This window comes from Cataglyphis hispanica, chromosome 9 (genome assembly GCF_021464435.1).
Source record: "Cataglyphis hispanica isolate Lineage 1 chromosome 9, ULB_Chis1_1.0, whole genome shotgun sequence".
Classification (NCBI taxonomy): Eukaryota; Metazoa; Arthropoda; class Insecta; order Hymenoptera; family Formicidae; genus Cataglyphis; species Cataglyphis hispanica.
The window spans coordinates 2,391,833-2,410,621 of record NC_065962.1 but is presented as its reverse complement, the minus strand read 5'-3'; the positions used below and the strand labels follow the sequence as shown (position 1 = coordinate 2,410,621).

Below are 18,789 nucleotides of genomic sequence, written 5' to 3'. Positions count from 1 at the left end.
TTTAATTTCTTTCAAAATTTTGTCAGTATTTATAAAAGATTATATATATATATATATATATATATATATATATATATATATATTGCATAATTTGATGCTTGACAACTGCGCATGAAAGTTTAAACAAACAATGCATCTCGCATTTGAATATACTTTCGTAAAATATTACTTTAATACGCATATTCTTGCTTTGTGAATGCGTAATTGTTGAACTTTAACACAATGTGCATAAAATGCATTTTAATTGAATACATAATTAAATTGACTATGACTATCTATTTTTACCGGAAGTGAAACTGCTATATATTGAGTAGTTATTGCAGAGTTTACCTGATTTAACAGATAGTACGTTTCGCTCTATGATATAGATTGTCATCGAATTAAGCAGTTTTTTAAAGTTTTGTTCTTAATAACATTGTCGCAGATATTGATTTCATAAAAAAATTAATTAAAAATTGAACGTGGTAAGTACAAATATTTCTTTTTCACATATCTTTTTAAATTTTTAAGAAATTATCTCAAAGATTTTTTCTTTATGTAACTGAATCATGTGCACAATATAGTGAGCACAATTAGAGCATACGTGAAATAAAGCTTATATATTTATCAGTTTCCTTTTTAGTTTAAATTTGGTCTAAACTGTGATATGTTTTTATTCTACAAATTTTCTTTTGTTTAATCTGCTTTTCTATACCTTGAAACTCAAAATACAAAAACTTTTTGCATTGTTTAACAATAAAAATATTTTATATCTTTTAATAATTATTATCTGACATAATAATGATACATTTGCACAGTCATTAGTTATTTTAGAGAAAGAATTTTTTCTTCATTAACAATTTTCTAAATAATAATGTTAAAATTTTGTATAATTATACCAATCTTATATACTATATACTACAGTTAAGTCATTGATTAAAAGAACTTGAAAAACTTTTATTTTATATGTACATTACTCGAAAAAAATAGTAAACACTTTTCATACCCTAATTATTGGGTTATTTGCAAACCGCTGAAATTCGACAAAAAATTCTCGTAGACAAAGAATTAAAAAAGCATTTTGAAACTTGAGGTTTTAACTTTAACACGTTATCAATGCTTTTAGAAAATTTTTTTATGTTACTTGTTCTGTGCTTTAAAAAAAAACTGTTTTATAGCTTAAAATTACATATTTTTGACACTCTGCAGCTCTATAAAAAAATTTCTCTCTAGTTTCATAAACTATAACATTTTACCTACAAAATGCTTTCTTGAAAATTTTTTATTTTGATTTCTTTTGAACGAGTTACACAATTTTAAAACTAAATCTGTATTTTTTAGAAGTGATGTCAATACCAGGCAAAAATACCATCGTAGATAAAAAATTAAAAAAATAAACATTTTAAAGCTTGAAGTTTCACCTTTTACAAGTTATCGGTGATTACGATGAACTGCAACATTTTGCTTACACGTTCACGCCGGCGCGGGCCACCGGTGGCCCGCACTAAACTGTCTCATCGGGCGGCGCGGGCCACCGGTGACCCGCACTAAACTGTCTCATCGGGCGGCGCGGGCCACCGGCGGTACGCATTCGATTGTGTTCTGAATTATTAGACTATTAGACCCTGAGAATTAAAATAATGAAAATTTAACGTTTATTCATTAAAAACATTTATTTTTAATAATAATTATAATCAATAATGTATCAGAAACATAAGTTTTGTTCAATAACGTAAAAATTAAAAAAAACATTCTAATCACCTTTCTAATTATACTTACAGTCGGAAATTTGTGGTCAGGATGAAAAAACGGCACGAGTTACAAAACTTGCACAATAAGATCTCACTGTACTGCAGAGCAACAAACAACGCGTATGCAGGTCTGAACAGGCAATAATCACGCGCCGCCAGATGAAGCGCGATATTAATTTGAGCGCCGCCTCATAGCAAAACAAATTAAAATCGGCCCCGGCGTGAACGTGTTAAATTTCTTATTTTCTCATTTTTAGAGAAGAAATTTTTTTTACTTTTGTTTACGATGATTTTTCGTCGAGCTGCAATTTAAAAATAGCTCAATATTTAGGATATAAAAATGTTTCCAATTTTTTTTAATAGTGTACTTATTTGGAAATTTATATTTATAAATATAATATTTATATTTATTATATATATTTATATACTTAAAATTGTATGATTATTCTCTTTTGGCTTCTTCATAGAGAAAGTTTTGTTTATGTAGAAAAATTTTTTTTTCTAATTTTGATGCAAGTGTGTTTAGAATGTTCTAAAACGTCGAAAAAACATATTTTTACAAAATGTCGAGTATGTGTGTATATATGTTTGTATGTGCACCAAAGGACGTGGTTCGAGTATCTGCCGTAAATTTTAAGATAATGAGCTAAAATTTTTTATATGAATAAAATATTGTTCAAGACTGGTTGCTATTGTACTTGGCTAGGATAAATAAAGGGGTTTATTTTTTATAAAATTTTAAATTCTTCAAAAAAAGGTGTTGTTCTAACTTCCGCAAATTTTGAGATACTTGTCTAAATCTTTTTTATATGAATAGAATATTATTAAAGCATGTTTGGTATTGAATTTGATTAGAATTGTTGAAACGGTTCATTTTTTATGAAATTTTGAATTTTTCAATAAATGTTTGTTCACGACTTAATTTCTGCAAATTTTTTAAATATTAGATTAAATTGTTTTACATGAATAGAATATCATTAAATTATGATTGATATTGATGATTTGACGTTTTGTAATTACGATTGCTGATATTATAAAAAAAGGAAATAAAATTATGAGGAAGCCATGTGCAAGTTTTTAATTTGCACAATTTTTTACTTGTTTCTATATTTTTTGCTAAAAATTTTCTGTTATTTCAAAAATAGTTGCTAAAGATTTATTTTTTGTTATTCTAATTACATGTACAGAATGTCTATAAAGTCCTTACTTTCTATGTTTCGGAAACAGTTCAAAATTATGAAAAAAATGTGAAATACGTATTCGATCATTTCAAGAGGCTACTTTTTTAAGAAAGTTAAAGGAGTCGTCTCTCCAAGAGAGTGTCCCTGGGAGACTTCAATTCAAAAATTTCAAATAAAATCTCTCATATTGTTGTATATCGTTTAAAAGGGCTTAACAAAATTTTTTTTGCCTCAAACCAAAAATTAACGTGTCAACTCATTTAAGAATTATTTAAGATCAAAGTTTAAGAAAGCCGATTTTCAAAAAAATTGTTGTCTATTTGGAAAAATCCTAAATAAACGTTCGAGATTGGAAAATGTTTGTCTTTTCAAGTCTGTTTTATAAAAAAATTCAGATTTGATCTAGATTTTATATAAAAAATAATTTTGGCATTATTTTTAATTAAACATTAAACAGTTTTTGTGTATTATTTTCAAAAAAAAAAAAACCAAGATTAAATCTGAATTTTTTTATGTAAAGGATTTAAAAAACAAACACTTTCATTCCTTGAATGCTTTTATAAGATTTTCCAAATGAAAGTAATTTTTTGAAAATTAGTTTTTTTCGAATTTTGACCATAACTCTTGAACGGATCAATCTCCGATTTAGGTAAAAGAAAAGTTTGCCTTCTTTGTCGCAAACTGGAGATTGATATATTCTTTTTTTAAGCCCTTTCAAACAATATACTACAATATGGAATAAAACTTTTGAGTTGGTGTCCCTCTAAGAGGGACTTCTTTGAAGAGATAATTCCCCCAATCCCATTAAGGGAAACCGACGTAACAGCTGAAAAAAAATCTATTTTTAACAATTTTTTTCTACTGTAAATAATGGTTTTTTTTCAAATTACATTATTAACATCACAAAGTATAGAGATTAAACTATCTTTTGTGAAATTTTTGTTACAAATTATTAATATTAATATTTATAGTTATAAAAGCCTATATTGTGAGTAATCTTAAAAAAAAACGGACGCATTCATAACGAGGCAACAAAAACTCTAAAACAAAAAAAACAAACATTTTCTTAAAATATAAGACAATAGCTTCAGTAATACGTATGGAATTTTTGATTAAATAATTTGTTCTTTTGTAATGTTAAAAAATAGAGATCAATATCTCATTAATTTTGGTACTTTTTTCTTCAAAAGTCTGCCATTTTGTAACAAATATATTTTTATTCAAATCCATACGTGCAACTGAAGCTATTGTTTTTATATTTTATATTTTAAGAAAATGTTTGATTTTTTGCTTCAGAGTTTCCATTGACTCACTAAGCGTGCGTTTTTTCTAAAGCGACTTGCACTATTGGCTATTGTAGTTATAAATATTAATATTTTTTAACAAAAATTTTACAAAAAGTAGTTAAAATTATGTACTTTGTGATGCTAATAAAGTGATTTGAAAAAAAAATCAATTATTTATCAGAAAAAAATTCTTATAGTCTTTTTGGTTTTACACTGGTCTCCCTCCTTAAAAAAAAATAGCCTCTCAAAATGATCGATATGTATTTTGTAGTTTTTCATAATTTTGAACCGTTCCCGAAATATAAATGATGGAGACAGGCTTTATAGACATCTTATACATGTAATTCTCAAATAAAGTTCTGACATCCCTTTTCAGAATTATTTGAATTTGTAAAAAATGGAAAATAACAAGCGATTCAATCCATATGTCAGTGTTGATGCTAAAGAAGAAATAGTTATCTCTGGTATTGCCAGAAGATTTCCTAATTGTGACAATATAAAAGAATTTCAGGATAATATTTTCAATAAAATGAATCTTGGTTCGAGCGATCATCAACGCTGGACAAATTGTAATACAATAATACAATTTTCAAGATTAAACTTGGAAAAAATCTAAACATAATCATAAATAAATAAATCAAATTATAGAGTATCTTACAATTTTTGTACAATATTTTATTAATGTGTTCTAGAGGTAAAATAGAGTCAAAAATTATAACGCAATAATTTTGAGACTGCAGTTTTTGAGTTATAAGTGAATTATAAGCAAAGTTAACCAATGATATCGCGTAATATATAGGAAACGATAAAATAAAATTAGTTGTGCAGTAAAAATCAATATCACTTGACTTGAAAAAATCAATAATAGATGACAGATCGGTATGTATGTAAATGTAATTACGAGCATGAGCGCGCGAGTTTTACGCAATATCTTTGATAAACTTTGATTGCTTTTGATTCAAAAATTATTGCAATTTTTGTATTAGAATTTTTGACTTTATTTACTGATATTTTAGACGAAAAGTTTATATGTGAAACAAACACATTTGCTTTTAAACAAAAGAATTACTTTAATGAAAAGCCTTAATTGAAGAATAATAAAACAAAAAAATATTTAACACAATGTTCGCATAAAGCTACGTAACGGTTTTTACTAGTCTCGATTGCACGTGTTTTCTCACCGAAGTATTGTTGGCCAGTGTGCTCGTTTCCAGCGCTATCACATTTTCGATCGCTCGCTCGTTAGCACGTTTGCACGTTCGCATATTTCGATCTATCACTTGTGGCGGGTATATTTAATTTGGAATTACAATTTTTCAACATTTACTTATAAAATATGCTAATAAAATATTATGCGGAGATTGTAAGACACTCTATATATAAAATATGTCTTTAGAAATATTTTAGTCTAACTATCTATCATATAACAATGTGACAATATTACTTATATGATAACATTACTTATTATATGATAATATTACTTATTTTATTATTATTATTTTTATTCAAATTATTTTAAATCTTAACAGATATCTATGAAATGCCTGCTCGAATAGGAAAAATAAACAATATACAAAAATTTGACTCTGAATTCTTTAACATATCGACCGAAGAAGCTCATGTACTTGATCCTGGATGCAGAATGTTACTTGAGCATACCTATGAAGCAATTATTGATGCGGGTGTAAATCCCGCAGAACTGCAAGGAACAAATACGAGCGTTATCACAGCAATAAGTGTTTCTGATACATTTGTAGATTTGACATACGAAAAGCTTCAAGTATGTGGTTCACATTGTATGGTTATTTAATAATTTAAGTATTAAAAATCGATAAAAGAAACACGCGTTTCTAAAAGTATTTAAATATACATATACAAAAAGATATTAACACAAAAGATATGGAGAGAAAACATTTTTAATATGAAAACTGTATATAATTGTTAATAGATTGCTGGATTACCCATTCTTGGATGCTCTAAGAATATGATAGCAAGCAGAATTTCTTATTGGCTCGGCGTTACTGGTCCGACGTACAATATAGATACTGCATGCAGCTCGAGTCATTTCGCAATGGTGGAAGCTTACAGGATGATTCGATCTGGCATTTGCGAAGCGGCTATTGTCGCTAGCATAAATATATGCAACAATCCTTCTGTCACTCATCAGTTTTTTTGCCTGGGTATATGGAAGATAATATTACTGCGTTCAAAGTTGTTACATGCTTAAATAGTAAAATATTTAAACAAAATACATCAATCATTTATATTGATTGAAACAAATAAACTGCTGATTGTTTTAGGAGTTCTATCTACTGATGGTTATTGTAAACCTTACGATGAAGAAGGTAATGGTTATATGCGTAGTGATTCAGCTGCAGTAATGTACCTACAAAAAGCAAAAGATGCAAGAAGAATTTATGCGACTTTTGTCTATGGAAAAACCAACTGCGATGGTTTTAAAGAAGAAGGAATTACCTTTCCATCATTTGACAAACAAAAAATGTTATTGGAAGAATTTTACGAAGATTGCGATATTTCGCCTCTTGAGTTATTTTACATAGAGGCTCATGCAACTGGTACTCTAGCGGGCGATCCTGTGGAACTTCGAGCCATAGATGAAGCTTTATGCGCTAAAAGACAGCTACCTTTGTTATTGGGTTCAGTAAAGTCGAATATTGGACATTCAGAAGCTACTAGCGGTCATTGTCAAATTGCAAAGGTAAATTTACAACAAAATAGGATTGACAAAACTATATAATCTAATGTTATATGTAAGTTAATGCATTATTTTCTTATTTAAACGTTATTTTCGAGTAAAGATTTTAATAGCGATGGAAACTGGTATACTAGCACCTACTATACATTTTAAACGTCCACGAAAGAATATGCCTGCTATCATTGAAGGAAGAGTAAAAATAATCACTGAACCGACAGAATATAAGGATGGTTATATCGGTATTAATTCCTTCGGATTTGGCGGTGCTAATTGCCACATATTACTGAAACCAAATCCAAAAATTAAAATCAACAATGAAGAAGACAATAATTTACCTAGACTTGTAGCTATTTCTGGATGTACGGAGGAAGCGGTTAAAATTATATTAGATGACGTAAGTATATTACATTATAAGTACTGTAAGTATAATTACTAACTAAATAAATACTAACTATAATTACTGTAAGTATATTACAGTATAGTACATTACAATTTATTTCACAAATGATCAAATTTTTCTTATAATTACTTTATATATTAAAATAAACAAAATGTACAGGCTCTATTAAATACAAATTCAAACAATAATAATTAACAAATAAGAGCCAGCGCTGGAGTTGGTGCGCATACTTTATTTAAATATTAAATTAATCTAGTGCCGAATTTACGACATTACAAAATTGAACGAACGTTTCGGTCCTTTTTTGGGACCTTCTTCAGCGTGAAAATTAGACGCAAACATATAATTAAATCGGCGGGTCAATCCAAGCGAACTAATCTATATCAATTGTATCTTAATAATATGCATTGATTCGTTATCACCAAGGTATCATAGGCACTTTTTTCTTTGATGTCATGAGAATCTCAATTATTTAAACCTGACGGTTCACATCTCTCCCAAGTTTGCAAACAAAGGAAGTGTATGACACGTAATGTTATCAAATCATTTCAATAGCAAACCTCCTGGAATTGACAAGGTGAGTTGAATTTAACCCTACCCGACATGTATATGACCGTCATCGATAAAATGTCAAAACTTTAATATTCAATAACTGTTGTTTGGCGCTCCCAACGTATCGTTCTCAATGTTGAAAATTTGTCAGTACATATTGAGATCCCGATGAAGATGGTCGTTTCGATCCAGTTTGATGTACACCAAGATATGTTAAGGAAATAACATCACACATTAATTATATCTCGTCAGTTTTCTACCTTAAGAGTGGTCATTGGCAGATTATTGTAATTTTATTGTGTTTATTTATCTATGACATACCTTGGTTTAACGTATTATGATTATATTTTATATATCTGACATATTCACTTACCAACATTTAATCAGTTATTTATTTATGTTTATTTATTTCTAACTTATTTATTCATCATTAATTTTTAATTTTATTTACTTTTATTTTTGACAGTTTTTTATGCTTTGTTATTCTTTTTTATTTATTGTTTAATTTTTGAAAGGATAAATGATTGTCTTTGAATAAGAAAATTTAGGGATTTAAGTATTATACCCTCTATGTTAAATTCAACCCACCTTGTCAATTCCAGCAGGTTTGCTATTGAAATGATTTGATAACATAACGTGTCATGCACTTCCTGGTTTGCCAACTTGGGAGAGATGTGAACCGTCAGGTTTAAATAATTGAGATTCTCATGTCATCAGAGAAAAAGGCGCCTATGATATCTTGGTGATAACGAATCAATGCATATTATTAAGATACAATTGATATGGATTAGTTCGCTTGGATTGACCCGCCGATTTAATTATATGTTTGCGTCTAATTTTCACGCTGAAGAAGGTCCCAAAAAAGGACCGAAACGTTCGTTCAATTTTGTAATGTCGTAAATTCGGCACTAGATTAATTTAATATTTAAATAAAGTATGCGCACCAACTCCAGCGCTGGCTCTTATTTGCTAATTATTTTTGTTTGAATTTGATTTTATATATTATTTCTGTTATTTTAAAATATTTACAAAATTGATCTGTTGTTAATAACAAATGATAAAGAATAACTGCATATGTATTGTACACAAATATACAAACATATGAAACATATACACGATAAAATGTATTTAATGCATAAAATATATATATGATAATATACTACAATAAAAAAAGTAAAAAAAAATTACACAATATAATGCTTATATGTAGTCCTTTGAAATAGTAGTGATATAGTACTATAAAAAATATGTAAATATTAAATAATGAACAAAAATAATAGAATAAAATATTATTATGAAATGAAAAACAGAAAAATTTAAGAGAGTGTTTAAATTTATATAAAGAATTTTAAAAAATCATTATAATATAACTTAAATTATATTAACTTAAACTATAATTATATTTAATTAAAACACATTAATTTACACACACATAAACTTTGAGTTTAAAAAAAATTAATTTTAAGAATAGTTTATTATAAATATAACATAATTGTCGTATACTTACGATTAGTTTAGTAATAATATTTCTATAGGTACAGAATCGGTCGATAGATGTAGAATATATCTCTCTGCTACATCGTATTCATAATGACAATATAAAAGGACATTCCTACAGAGGATACATTATTGCTGGATCTAACATATCCGATAATGCAATAATTAAAATAGAACGCAATGTACGTACGAAAAGACCGATTTGTTTCATATTTTCGGGACTTGGATCTCAGTGTTTTAACATGGGTAAGTAAATCGCACAAATTTTATATTACAATAATATTACAAAAATATTTAAAAATTATTAAAATATAACATACATAATTGTTTGCAATTAACATTTAATAATTTTTAATTTTTGCATATGTTGACATTCTTAAGTATAATTGAAATATAAAACACAGATATAATATCTCCAGTTTGCAAACTTTGTAATTTTTGACATACATTTATTAAGTATGATAACTAAATCTCGATTAAACTAAAATATACAAAATATAGTAATAATACTGTAGGAAGAAAGTGCAAAATCAAGATAAACAATTTCCCGAGATTTTATTGATACAGTTTTAGATCAATTTTTTAGCAAAAATATTATTTAAGAGAATGTATTACAAAACATTACGAAATAATGTAATTATATTGATTTTTTAAATATTGATAGGTCGAGCTTTAATGAAATTTCCAGCATTTACTAACGCGATCCAGAAATGCGACACAATTTTAAGACCTTACAATATATCGGTGACAGATATAATAATAAATAAAAACAAAGATATTGTCGACAATGTAGTCCATTTATTCGTAGGCCTTATTGGGTTACAGGTATAAACATATATTTATAAATAAAATACGAGGATCATTTCATAAGTAATGCTCAATGTTGTAACGCCGCGAATGCATGATGTAATCCCAACGAAATTTTTAGACAATTTAGTGGAGGACTCGAGAAAGCAAAACGTCGCTTAAAAACTTCTATAATGCGTGTTCATTGTGAATTGACGAGTGTTAGAAATAGCTTCTGCAAACGCCTTAGGGATATGACGCGTGAAGATCTATGATCGTATATCAAGATCAATACTTTGTAGTCAAAAATTTAACAGACATTCATAGTAATTTGCATTACTTATGAAATGACGTATATCTTCTATGTAAGCTACAGGATTTTTTGTATTGTCTAATTTTTTTTACAAAAAGTCTTATATTTAAAGATCAGTATTTTATGAAAAACTAAAGTTATTTGTAAAATATATAATTAAAATAAAAAAAAACCTGTTGCATGATTATATGCAGAATGTTATATTTGTAACATTTCATAATATTATCTTATTCAACGAAAAAGCATTAGAAAGTTATAATAAAAAATAATATGTATGGCAGATCGGAATAATTGATCTTTTAACAAGCATTGGTATCACTCCTGATATTATAATGGGTCATTCCATTGGCGAATTAATCTGTGGATATGTCGATGGATGCTTGACGGCTGATGAAACAATCATGTTGGCATATTATGTCGGCTTAGCATTTTTTAAGTCAAAAATAATAGATGGCTTAATGGCTGAAATTAATCTCAATTTCGAAATTATGAAAAATATCTGTCCATCGGATATTGATGTAGCTTGTTACAATAATTTACATAATTCTATTGTAAGTGGACCAAAGAACTCTGTAAGAACATTTCTCGCCAAGTTACAGGTTTGTGAAAACACTCAAATATTATTAAATAATATATTTACATATTTATAATTATATATTAAATTTTAAATAAATGACAAAATTTATTCCTATTTAGAATGAAAATATTTCTGTAAAAGAAATTTCATTCGGAAGTATACCTTTTCATAGTCGTTACGTTGAGCCAGCAAGAGTTAAACTTTTGGAATACTTGAATCAAATATTGCCGCAACAGGTGTCTCCAAGTTCAAAATGGTTGAGTGAATCTTATGAATGGTTCAATACATCTCCAAAATTAAGTCTAGCAAAATATTATGCACACCATCTGCTAGCTCCAGTATTATTCTCAAAAAGTCTGCGCTTTATTCCAAACAATGCAGTGATAATTGAGATAGCATCGCACAACATTCTACAATATATTCTTAATGATTCCTTAGAAACAACAGTGACAAATGTCGCGTTAGAACAATTTTCTCACAAACCAAATATTGAAACATTTTTGCATGGAATTGGAAAACTTTATAATGCAGGATTACAGCCAAAAATCGCAAATTTATATCCGGAAGTTAAATTTCCTGTAAGTCGTGGTACACCAATGATTTCTCATCTTATACGGTAAATGTAACACAAGTTTCTTCAATTATGTTCGTTATTAGATAAATGGTGAAATTTTAACAAGCAGAAGATTAAGTTGCCGTATTTTTAATGGTGATGTAAAGACAAATTAATATTTTATACATTGTTGAATTAATGACATCTTTTGTAGATGGGATCATTCCAAAGATTGGTATATATTTCGTTATACTGGGAAAAAAACAATTGACAAAGGGGAAATAATTGTTACTATTGATGTTTCCGAAGAAGAATTTATATATATGACTGGACATGTCATTAATGGAAAAAATTTATTACCTGCGACGGGTTATCTTTTACTTATATGGCAAATGGTTGGCTGGTTAAAAAAACAATATTATATCGATATACCAATTGTATTTGAAGATGTCAATTTTCTACGTTCTACAATATTACCAAAACAAAGTTCGATCGATTTAACTCTTATGATGCAAAAGGGTAACTTGTACAATTAAATTAATTTTGCAAATTATACATACAAAAAAATAAAAAAATTTATGTAAAATATGAATGAGAGGAAAGATTATATAAAATATAAATTCAGAAAAAAAGCTTGTATTTAACAAATAAACCGTTAGAGCAATCTGTCAATAGAGTGACTGCAGATTTGAGCAGAAAATGTACTATTAGCATCAACTGCGTTCTTATAAACTACGTTTACAAATTGATATCGATATTTTTACAGGTAGTAACAAATTTGAAATAATTGAAGGAAACAATATTATCGTTACTGGAACAGTACGAATTCCAATTAATATTGAAGACGAGAAAATATGTACTACATTTATTGATCGAAATGACACTGATGAAGAGGTGATGAATACGAAAGATATCTATAAAGAATTGAAGCTTCGTGATTATCAATATACCGGTGAATTTCGTGGACTAAAAAGCGCGTCAATTAGGGGAAAGAATGGTCACATTGTCTGGACTGACAACTGGGCAACATTTATGGATAACATGTTACAGATGATGATTTTAGGACTGAATTCGAAAAGTCTTTTTGTACCAACAAGAATTCGTAAAGTAGTAATCGATCCAGAATCTCATATAAAACAAATCGAAAAGCTTCCAAATGAAGAGAAACGTATGTTTACAGTAATTATAAATGAGCACAATATTTAACTTTGTATTATTTTTCTCGGAAAAATATTATTTTCTCGAAAAAATATATCTATATAAAATATGCGCTATTGTTCTATATTGCAGAAGTTCTCGTACAAAATTATAAGCATTTAGATGCTTTAATATCCGGAGGAATTGAAATAAGCGGCATTTTGGCTACAGTTATATCTCGCCAACAAAGAGCAATTGATCCCGTTCTTGAAGAATACAAGTTTGTCGCTCATCAAGATTTAGATGTAATGTCCTTAGAGGATACAACAAGAATGTCCGTGCACATTGCGCTCGAGTGTTACAATATGATAAACGTAAAAATCATGGAATTTGTAGAGGATAGCGATCAAGTGATACCGGAGAATTTGAATTGTTTATTTGTGAATAAGGTTCTGGAAGATTTTCCGCAAAATCAAGCCGATATCAAACTGGTAGCAACACACGAGCGATTCAAAGATATCACTTTGTCTGACAATATTTCTACAATAGAATTTGATAAACTGACAAAAAGTGAAAATTGTTTGATGATTATAGGTTACGAAATTTTAACAAAAAATAAACACGAATTATATGAACGATTATTATCTGTCATAATGCCAAAGGGATTTCTTCTAACATTCGAAGAGTTGGATGCTATCTACGACTACTCATGTCTGGATAAGTATGGATTAAAAGTAATTTTGGAGAAACGCACCAACGACAAGACAATTATATTATTAAGAAAAATACATGATATTGAAAGGAGTCAACAGATTGTGCATATAAATAATTATGAATTCTCATGGATAGGCAAGCTTAAATCATTCATGAACATTGAAAATGAAACTACGAGAATTATAGTCGTCGCAGAAGGGGACTTTGAATGCGGACTAATCGGCCTTGTAAATTGTTTGCGAAAAGAACCGGGCGGTAAAATGATTAGAGGTGTATTTATTCAAGATAAAGATGCACCTACTTTTTCATTGCAAGAACCGTTGTATAGAAGCCAGCTACAACTGGATTTACCCATCAATGTTATACGTTCCAGAAGCATTTGGGGTTCTTACAGACATTTTCCATTACCATTACCCCAACCAAAACTCGTAAAGAGTGCTTATGTTTCTCAAATGGTATGTTAAAAAGATTCGGTATTTAGAAAAAATTGTAATAATATTTCGTGATAATTTTATTTTTAAATTAAATAATGATTTAATAAAATTTAATTTGAATAAATTAAAATGATTTATTACATTTATTTAATTTAGGTGCGAGGTGATCTCAGCACTTTTTGTTGGATGCAAAGCATGATATCTTTGGTCAACAATGATGAAGAAAATCTGATAAGAATAGTCTATGCGTCTATTAATTTTAGAGATGTCATGACAGCTAGCGGTAGACTCATTTCGACTTCCGTCGCACCTTTTGAACAAAATAATAGTTCCTTAATCGGAATGGAATTTGTTGGTTTTAATAAAAATGGACAAAGAGTAATGGGAATGTGTCCAAATAGGTAAGATAATGATACGCACACACAAAGAATTTTGATTAATGTATTTTTAATAAATAAATTGTTTAAAATAATTCTTTTATATTTAAATTTAAAATAAACTTTTGATGAAATAAATAAATAAAAGAATTGTTATATTTTGCATATTTCTTTTTAATTTTCTATACATAGAATATCATTCAAAATAAAATGATTTTTTTAAATGTAACTTTAATATAATAAATAATTTATTATATAATCTTTTTTTAAATCTTTTTTTAGCGGATTTACAAATGTTTACATAGCTGATAAATATCTCAGTTGGGTCATACCTGACCAGTGGACGATGGAAGACGCCGCGACAGTCCCTTGCGTATATAGCACATGCTATTACGCTTTGTATTTGAGAGGTAAAATGAAGAAAGGCGACAAAGTATTAATTCATTCTGGTACAGGAGGCGTTGGGCAAGCAGCAATTCACCTTGCGCTTTACGAAGGTTGCGAAATATTTACAACGGTTGGAAGTAGCGAGAAACGAAATTTTATAAGAGAAACATTTCCCTCTATTCCCGAGGATCATATTGGAAATTCTCGAGACACGAGTTTTGAACAAATGATTATCCAGAAGACAAACGGTCGCGGAGTGGATATCGTATTGAATTCTTTAGCTGAAGAAAAATTGCAAACATCCATCCGTTGTTTAGCGAAAGGTGGTCGTTTCCTCGAAATTGGAAAGTTTGATATGATTTCTAATAATCCTTTAGAAATATTTTCATTCTCAAAAGGCATTAGTTTCCATGGTATAATATTGGATAATTGGATATTTTGTGCAAAAAAAGAGAATAAAATGATATTGCATAATATAATAATAGAAGGGATAAAGAAAGGGGCTATCAAACCGTTATGCAGAAAAGTCTTTGAAAGGGATGAAATAGAAACTGCGTTTAGATATATGGCTGCTGGAAAACATATTGGCAAGGTATGATCATATTTTAGTATACCTACAATATAAAGATTAATTTGAATTGAAATATTAAATTCTCAAAAAAATGCAAACAGTTTTTTTTTGTGTTATCTTTAATATTATATGTAAATAGAAACTGTGTGTCTTCGATTTCTGTTTCATATATATATATATATATATATATATATATATATATATATATATATATATTTCAAAATATAATATAATATTGTATTGATCAATATTATTTGCAGATAATAATAAAAATTCGAAAGGAAAATGAACCCTTGGATGCGCCTATACTTGCACATCCCCGGTACTACTGCCTGGAACGCAAATGCTATATCGTTTTAGGTGGTCTAGGTGGTTTTGGTTTAGAATTAATTGATTGGTTGATTCTACGTGGTGCAAAAAATCTAGTAGTAACCTCGCGAACTGGAATAAAAAATGGATATCAGCGATCAAGAGTAACGTTATGGCAATCTTACGGTGTAAATATACAAATCGTTACAGCTGTTGATACTTCGAGATATAGAGACTGTGAATATATATTAAAATTTGCCGAAGAACAAGGTCCTGTAGATGCTATATTCAATCTCGCAGTTGTGTTGAAAGATGATATATTTAAGAATCAGTCCCCACAAACATTCGAAGAAACCTTCGTGTCAAAGGCATGGACAACGAAAAAGATGGACGAATTATCGAGAACTATTTGCACTCAACTTCGACATTTTGTCGTTTTCTCTTCCTTTTCATGCGGAAGAGGTAACGCAGGCCAAACAAATTATGGAATGGCAAATTCCGTAATGGAAAGAATTTGTGAAAGACGAAAAAAAGAAGGTTTACATGGTTTGGCTATACAGTGGGGCGCAATTGGTGAAGTTGGGCTTGTCGCAGATATGCGACAAGATGACAAAGAACTTGTTATTGGAGGTACATTGCAACAAAAAATATCTTCTTGTTTGGACACATTAGAAGTATTTCTGCTACAAGATCGGTCAATTGTAAGCAGTATGGTTGTTGCTGAGAAAAAAATATCTAGCCAAGCAATGAATCCACTTGAAGCGATTGCAAATATTATGGGTAAGTTTATGTAGCAACTGTAATATAAAAATTTTATAACAAAACATTATGCATTAAAAATATTACAAGAAATGTAAGATTTAATAATTATTATATTGTTTTAAAAGAAAATAATGTTTGATTAAAATCAAATCAAAATATTTTAATTTTAAAATAGGATTTAAAAATTTAAACATAGTGGCGCCAAATGTATCACTGGCTGAACTAGGCGTGGATTCAATGATGGCAGTAGAAATTAAACAAACCTTAGAGAGAGAATTTGATATTTTATTGACAGAACAAGATATTCGAAACCTCAATTTTGCTGCGCTTAGAAAAATGATAAATGCAACCGAGCAAGGAAAGACGTATGATGTTACTGAAGCTGCTACAAATATTTTAGACAGTTTTGAAATGTTTACACAAAAACTTAAGGATTCTGACTTAAATCCAAATATTTATGTAGAACTTGATACAAAAAGGGAAGTTACTGGAAACATAATATTTCTTATACCAGGAGTCGACGGATCTGCAAGCGTATATAAACTGATGGAATCGAAAATTAAATCTATGGCAATGTGTTTGCAACACGGTGCAATTAATATGCCGGATGTTACTCGTTCAGTAATGAAATCAGCTGCATATCTTCTGCCTGTACGAAATTATAAGCTAATCTGTTTGATATTTTTATTTAAATTGTTGTGTATTTAAACAACAGTATTTGATTATACACATTCTAACACTTTTTTTACATACTATCTCATATTCTTATGTTTATTTTTAGTATGTAATGGAGAAAATGAAAGATCAAAAAGAATTTTTAATAGTGGGTTATTCATTTGGATCCTTAATTGCTATCGAATTAACAAGATTATTAGAAGCTAAAAATTTCATTGGACGGTTAATACTTATAGATGGAGCACCTGATTGGACGAAATTTTTGAACAAAAAATATTTTAATCATACTTCGCAACAAGAATTGGAAAATGATATTTTACTTCTTTTCTTAAAACTATATCTCGATTCTGACAATGAAATGGTTAGTCAATTATCAAAACCACATTATGACTTTTATTATAAAATTTAACTAATTGGGTTTACATACAGTTAATATAAAAGAGTATATAAAATACATTATTAAATTATTTGAATATTGTTCTAAAAGTCTTATATATATTTTTAAATGATAAAATATTTTTTATTATCTTATTATATATATAATACAGATTACAGAAATTTTGAAAGGTGTTTTAACATTTTATTGATAAGTCAAAGTGATAATAATAATAACAGTACCTAAGAATTATATAATATTTACGATTGAAATGTAGAGTATATTTCAGAATATATGTAAAATGGGTGTCAAATTATAACAGTAATTCTTGATTACAAGTTATTGCTAATAATTAAAAGATAAAGTAATTTGACTTACGTAGTTCAAAAATATAAAAAAAATAGTTAAGCAATAAGAATATAGACATACAGTATCTCCAGAAAATACAATATAAACTTTCTTATTATTGTACTAAAAATAGAATATTTACATTATTTACATTATTTGCAGATTGCGTTAGACCTGAAAGAGTGCAGTACATGGGAGGAAAAATTAGAACTAATTACTGCTCGCTTTTCAGAGAAGATTAATACGTTAAGTGTTGAAAATCAAAAACTCTTATGTACAACGGTTTACGATCATATAATTGCTGCACAAGATTATGATATATCTTCATTGTCACGCATAAAATCATCTGTAATATTATTAAAACCTACACTTACACCTTTCACTTTTCCTGAAGAGGATTATGGTCTACATAAGGTAACTTTTTTATTAAAGCGTAACACATTTTATCATTTTTAAGATATTTTTTTAAGAGAAATTACTTTTAGATTACTGAAAGTGCAGTGCAAATTCATTACATAGAAGGTTCTCATATCACAATGATGGACAAAATAGCATCATTTATTAACGAAGCATTCTAAAATAAATAGCTCTGTGGATGCTTCGCCGAACAAATATCGATTAGTTGGAGGAGGTGCAGGAAAGGTGGTCCATGGGTAAAATGCGGTATTTTGATATAACGGTTTATTATAACTAAATAATGGAATAAAATATAAAGAAAAAAATGTTCGTCTTTTTATTGCGATGTTAGATCTGGGACTTTGTAATAAATCCCAGATCTAACATCGCAATAAAAAGACGAACATTTTTTTCTTTATATTTTATTCCATTATTTAGTTATAATAAACCGTTATATCAAAATACCGCATTTTTTTCTTATCCGCGCGGAAGAATGTCAAGTGCTCTCTCGCCCGATCCACTTGAACGTGTCAGAGCACGACTCGATATCACCGAAACATTGCTCAAAGATCGAATTTTTTAGAAATTTCGATTGCTTGGATTAGAAACGTCGATGAACAACGAAAGAGCTCGTCAACGATCCAACAAACTCTGTATCAATATTAAATTATTAGTTAAATGATATTTATGGAAGAAATATATAATTAATTAC

The 18,789-nt window shown here is 28.6% G+C and overlaps 1 protein-coding gene across 2 annotated transcripts; it reads left to right on the top strand.

The window, feature by feature from the left end:
- Positions 1–246: 246 nt before the first annotated feature.
- LOC126851940 (fatty acid synthase-like) lies at positions 247–18,424 on the top strand. 2 transcript variants are annotated; one of them, XM_050596279.1, is made up of 21 exons: positions 247–464; positions 1,761–1,858; positions 4,574–4,766; positions 5,727–5,977; positions 6,146–6,377; positions 6,498–6,916; positions 7,017–7,307; positions 9,401–9,608; positions 10,027–10,187; positions 10,743–11,060; positions 11,158–11,654; positions 11,806–12,110; positions 12,358–12,759; positions 12,882–13,897; positions 14,033–14,277; positions 14,536–15,232; positions 15,472–16,300; positions 16,458–16,933; positions 17,064–17,318; positions 17,844–18,095; positions 18,167–18,424. In XM_050596279.1, exons 3-21 carry the CDS (start codon positions 4,595–4,597, stop codon positions 18,257–18,259), a joined length of 7,119 nt encoding a protein of 2,372 aa, XP_050452236.1. In that variant the 5' UTR covers positions 247–464; positions 1,761–1,858; positions 4,574–4,594; the 3' UTR covers positions 18,260–18,424. The 2 variants fall into 2 exon arrangements, with proteins under 2 accessions (XP_050452236.1, XP_050452237.1); XM_050596280.1 differs by lacking the exon at positions 1,761–1,858.
- Positions 18,425–18,789: the final 365 nt, after the last annotated feature.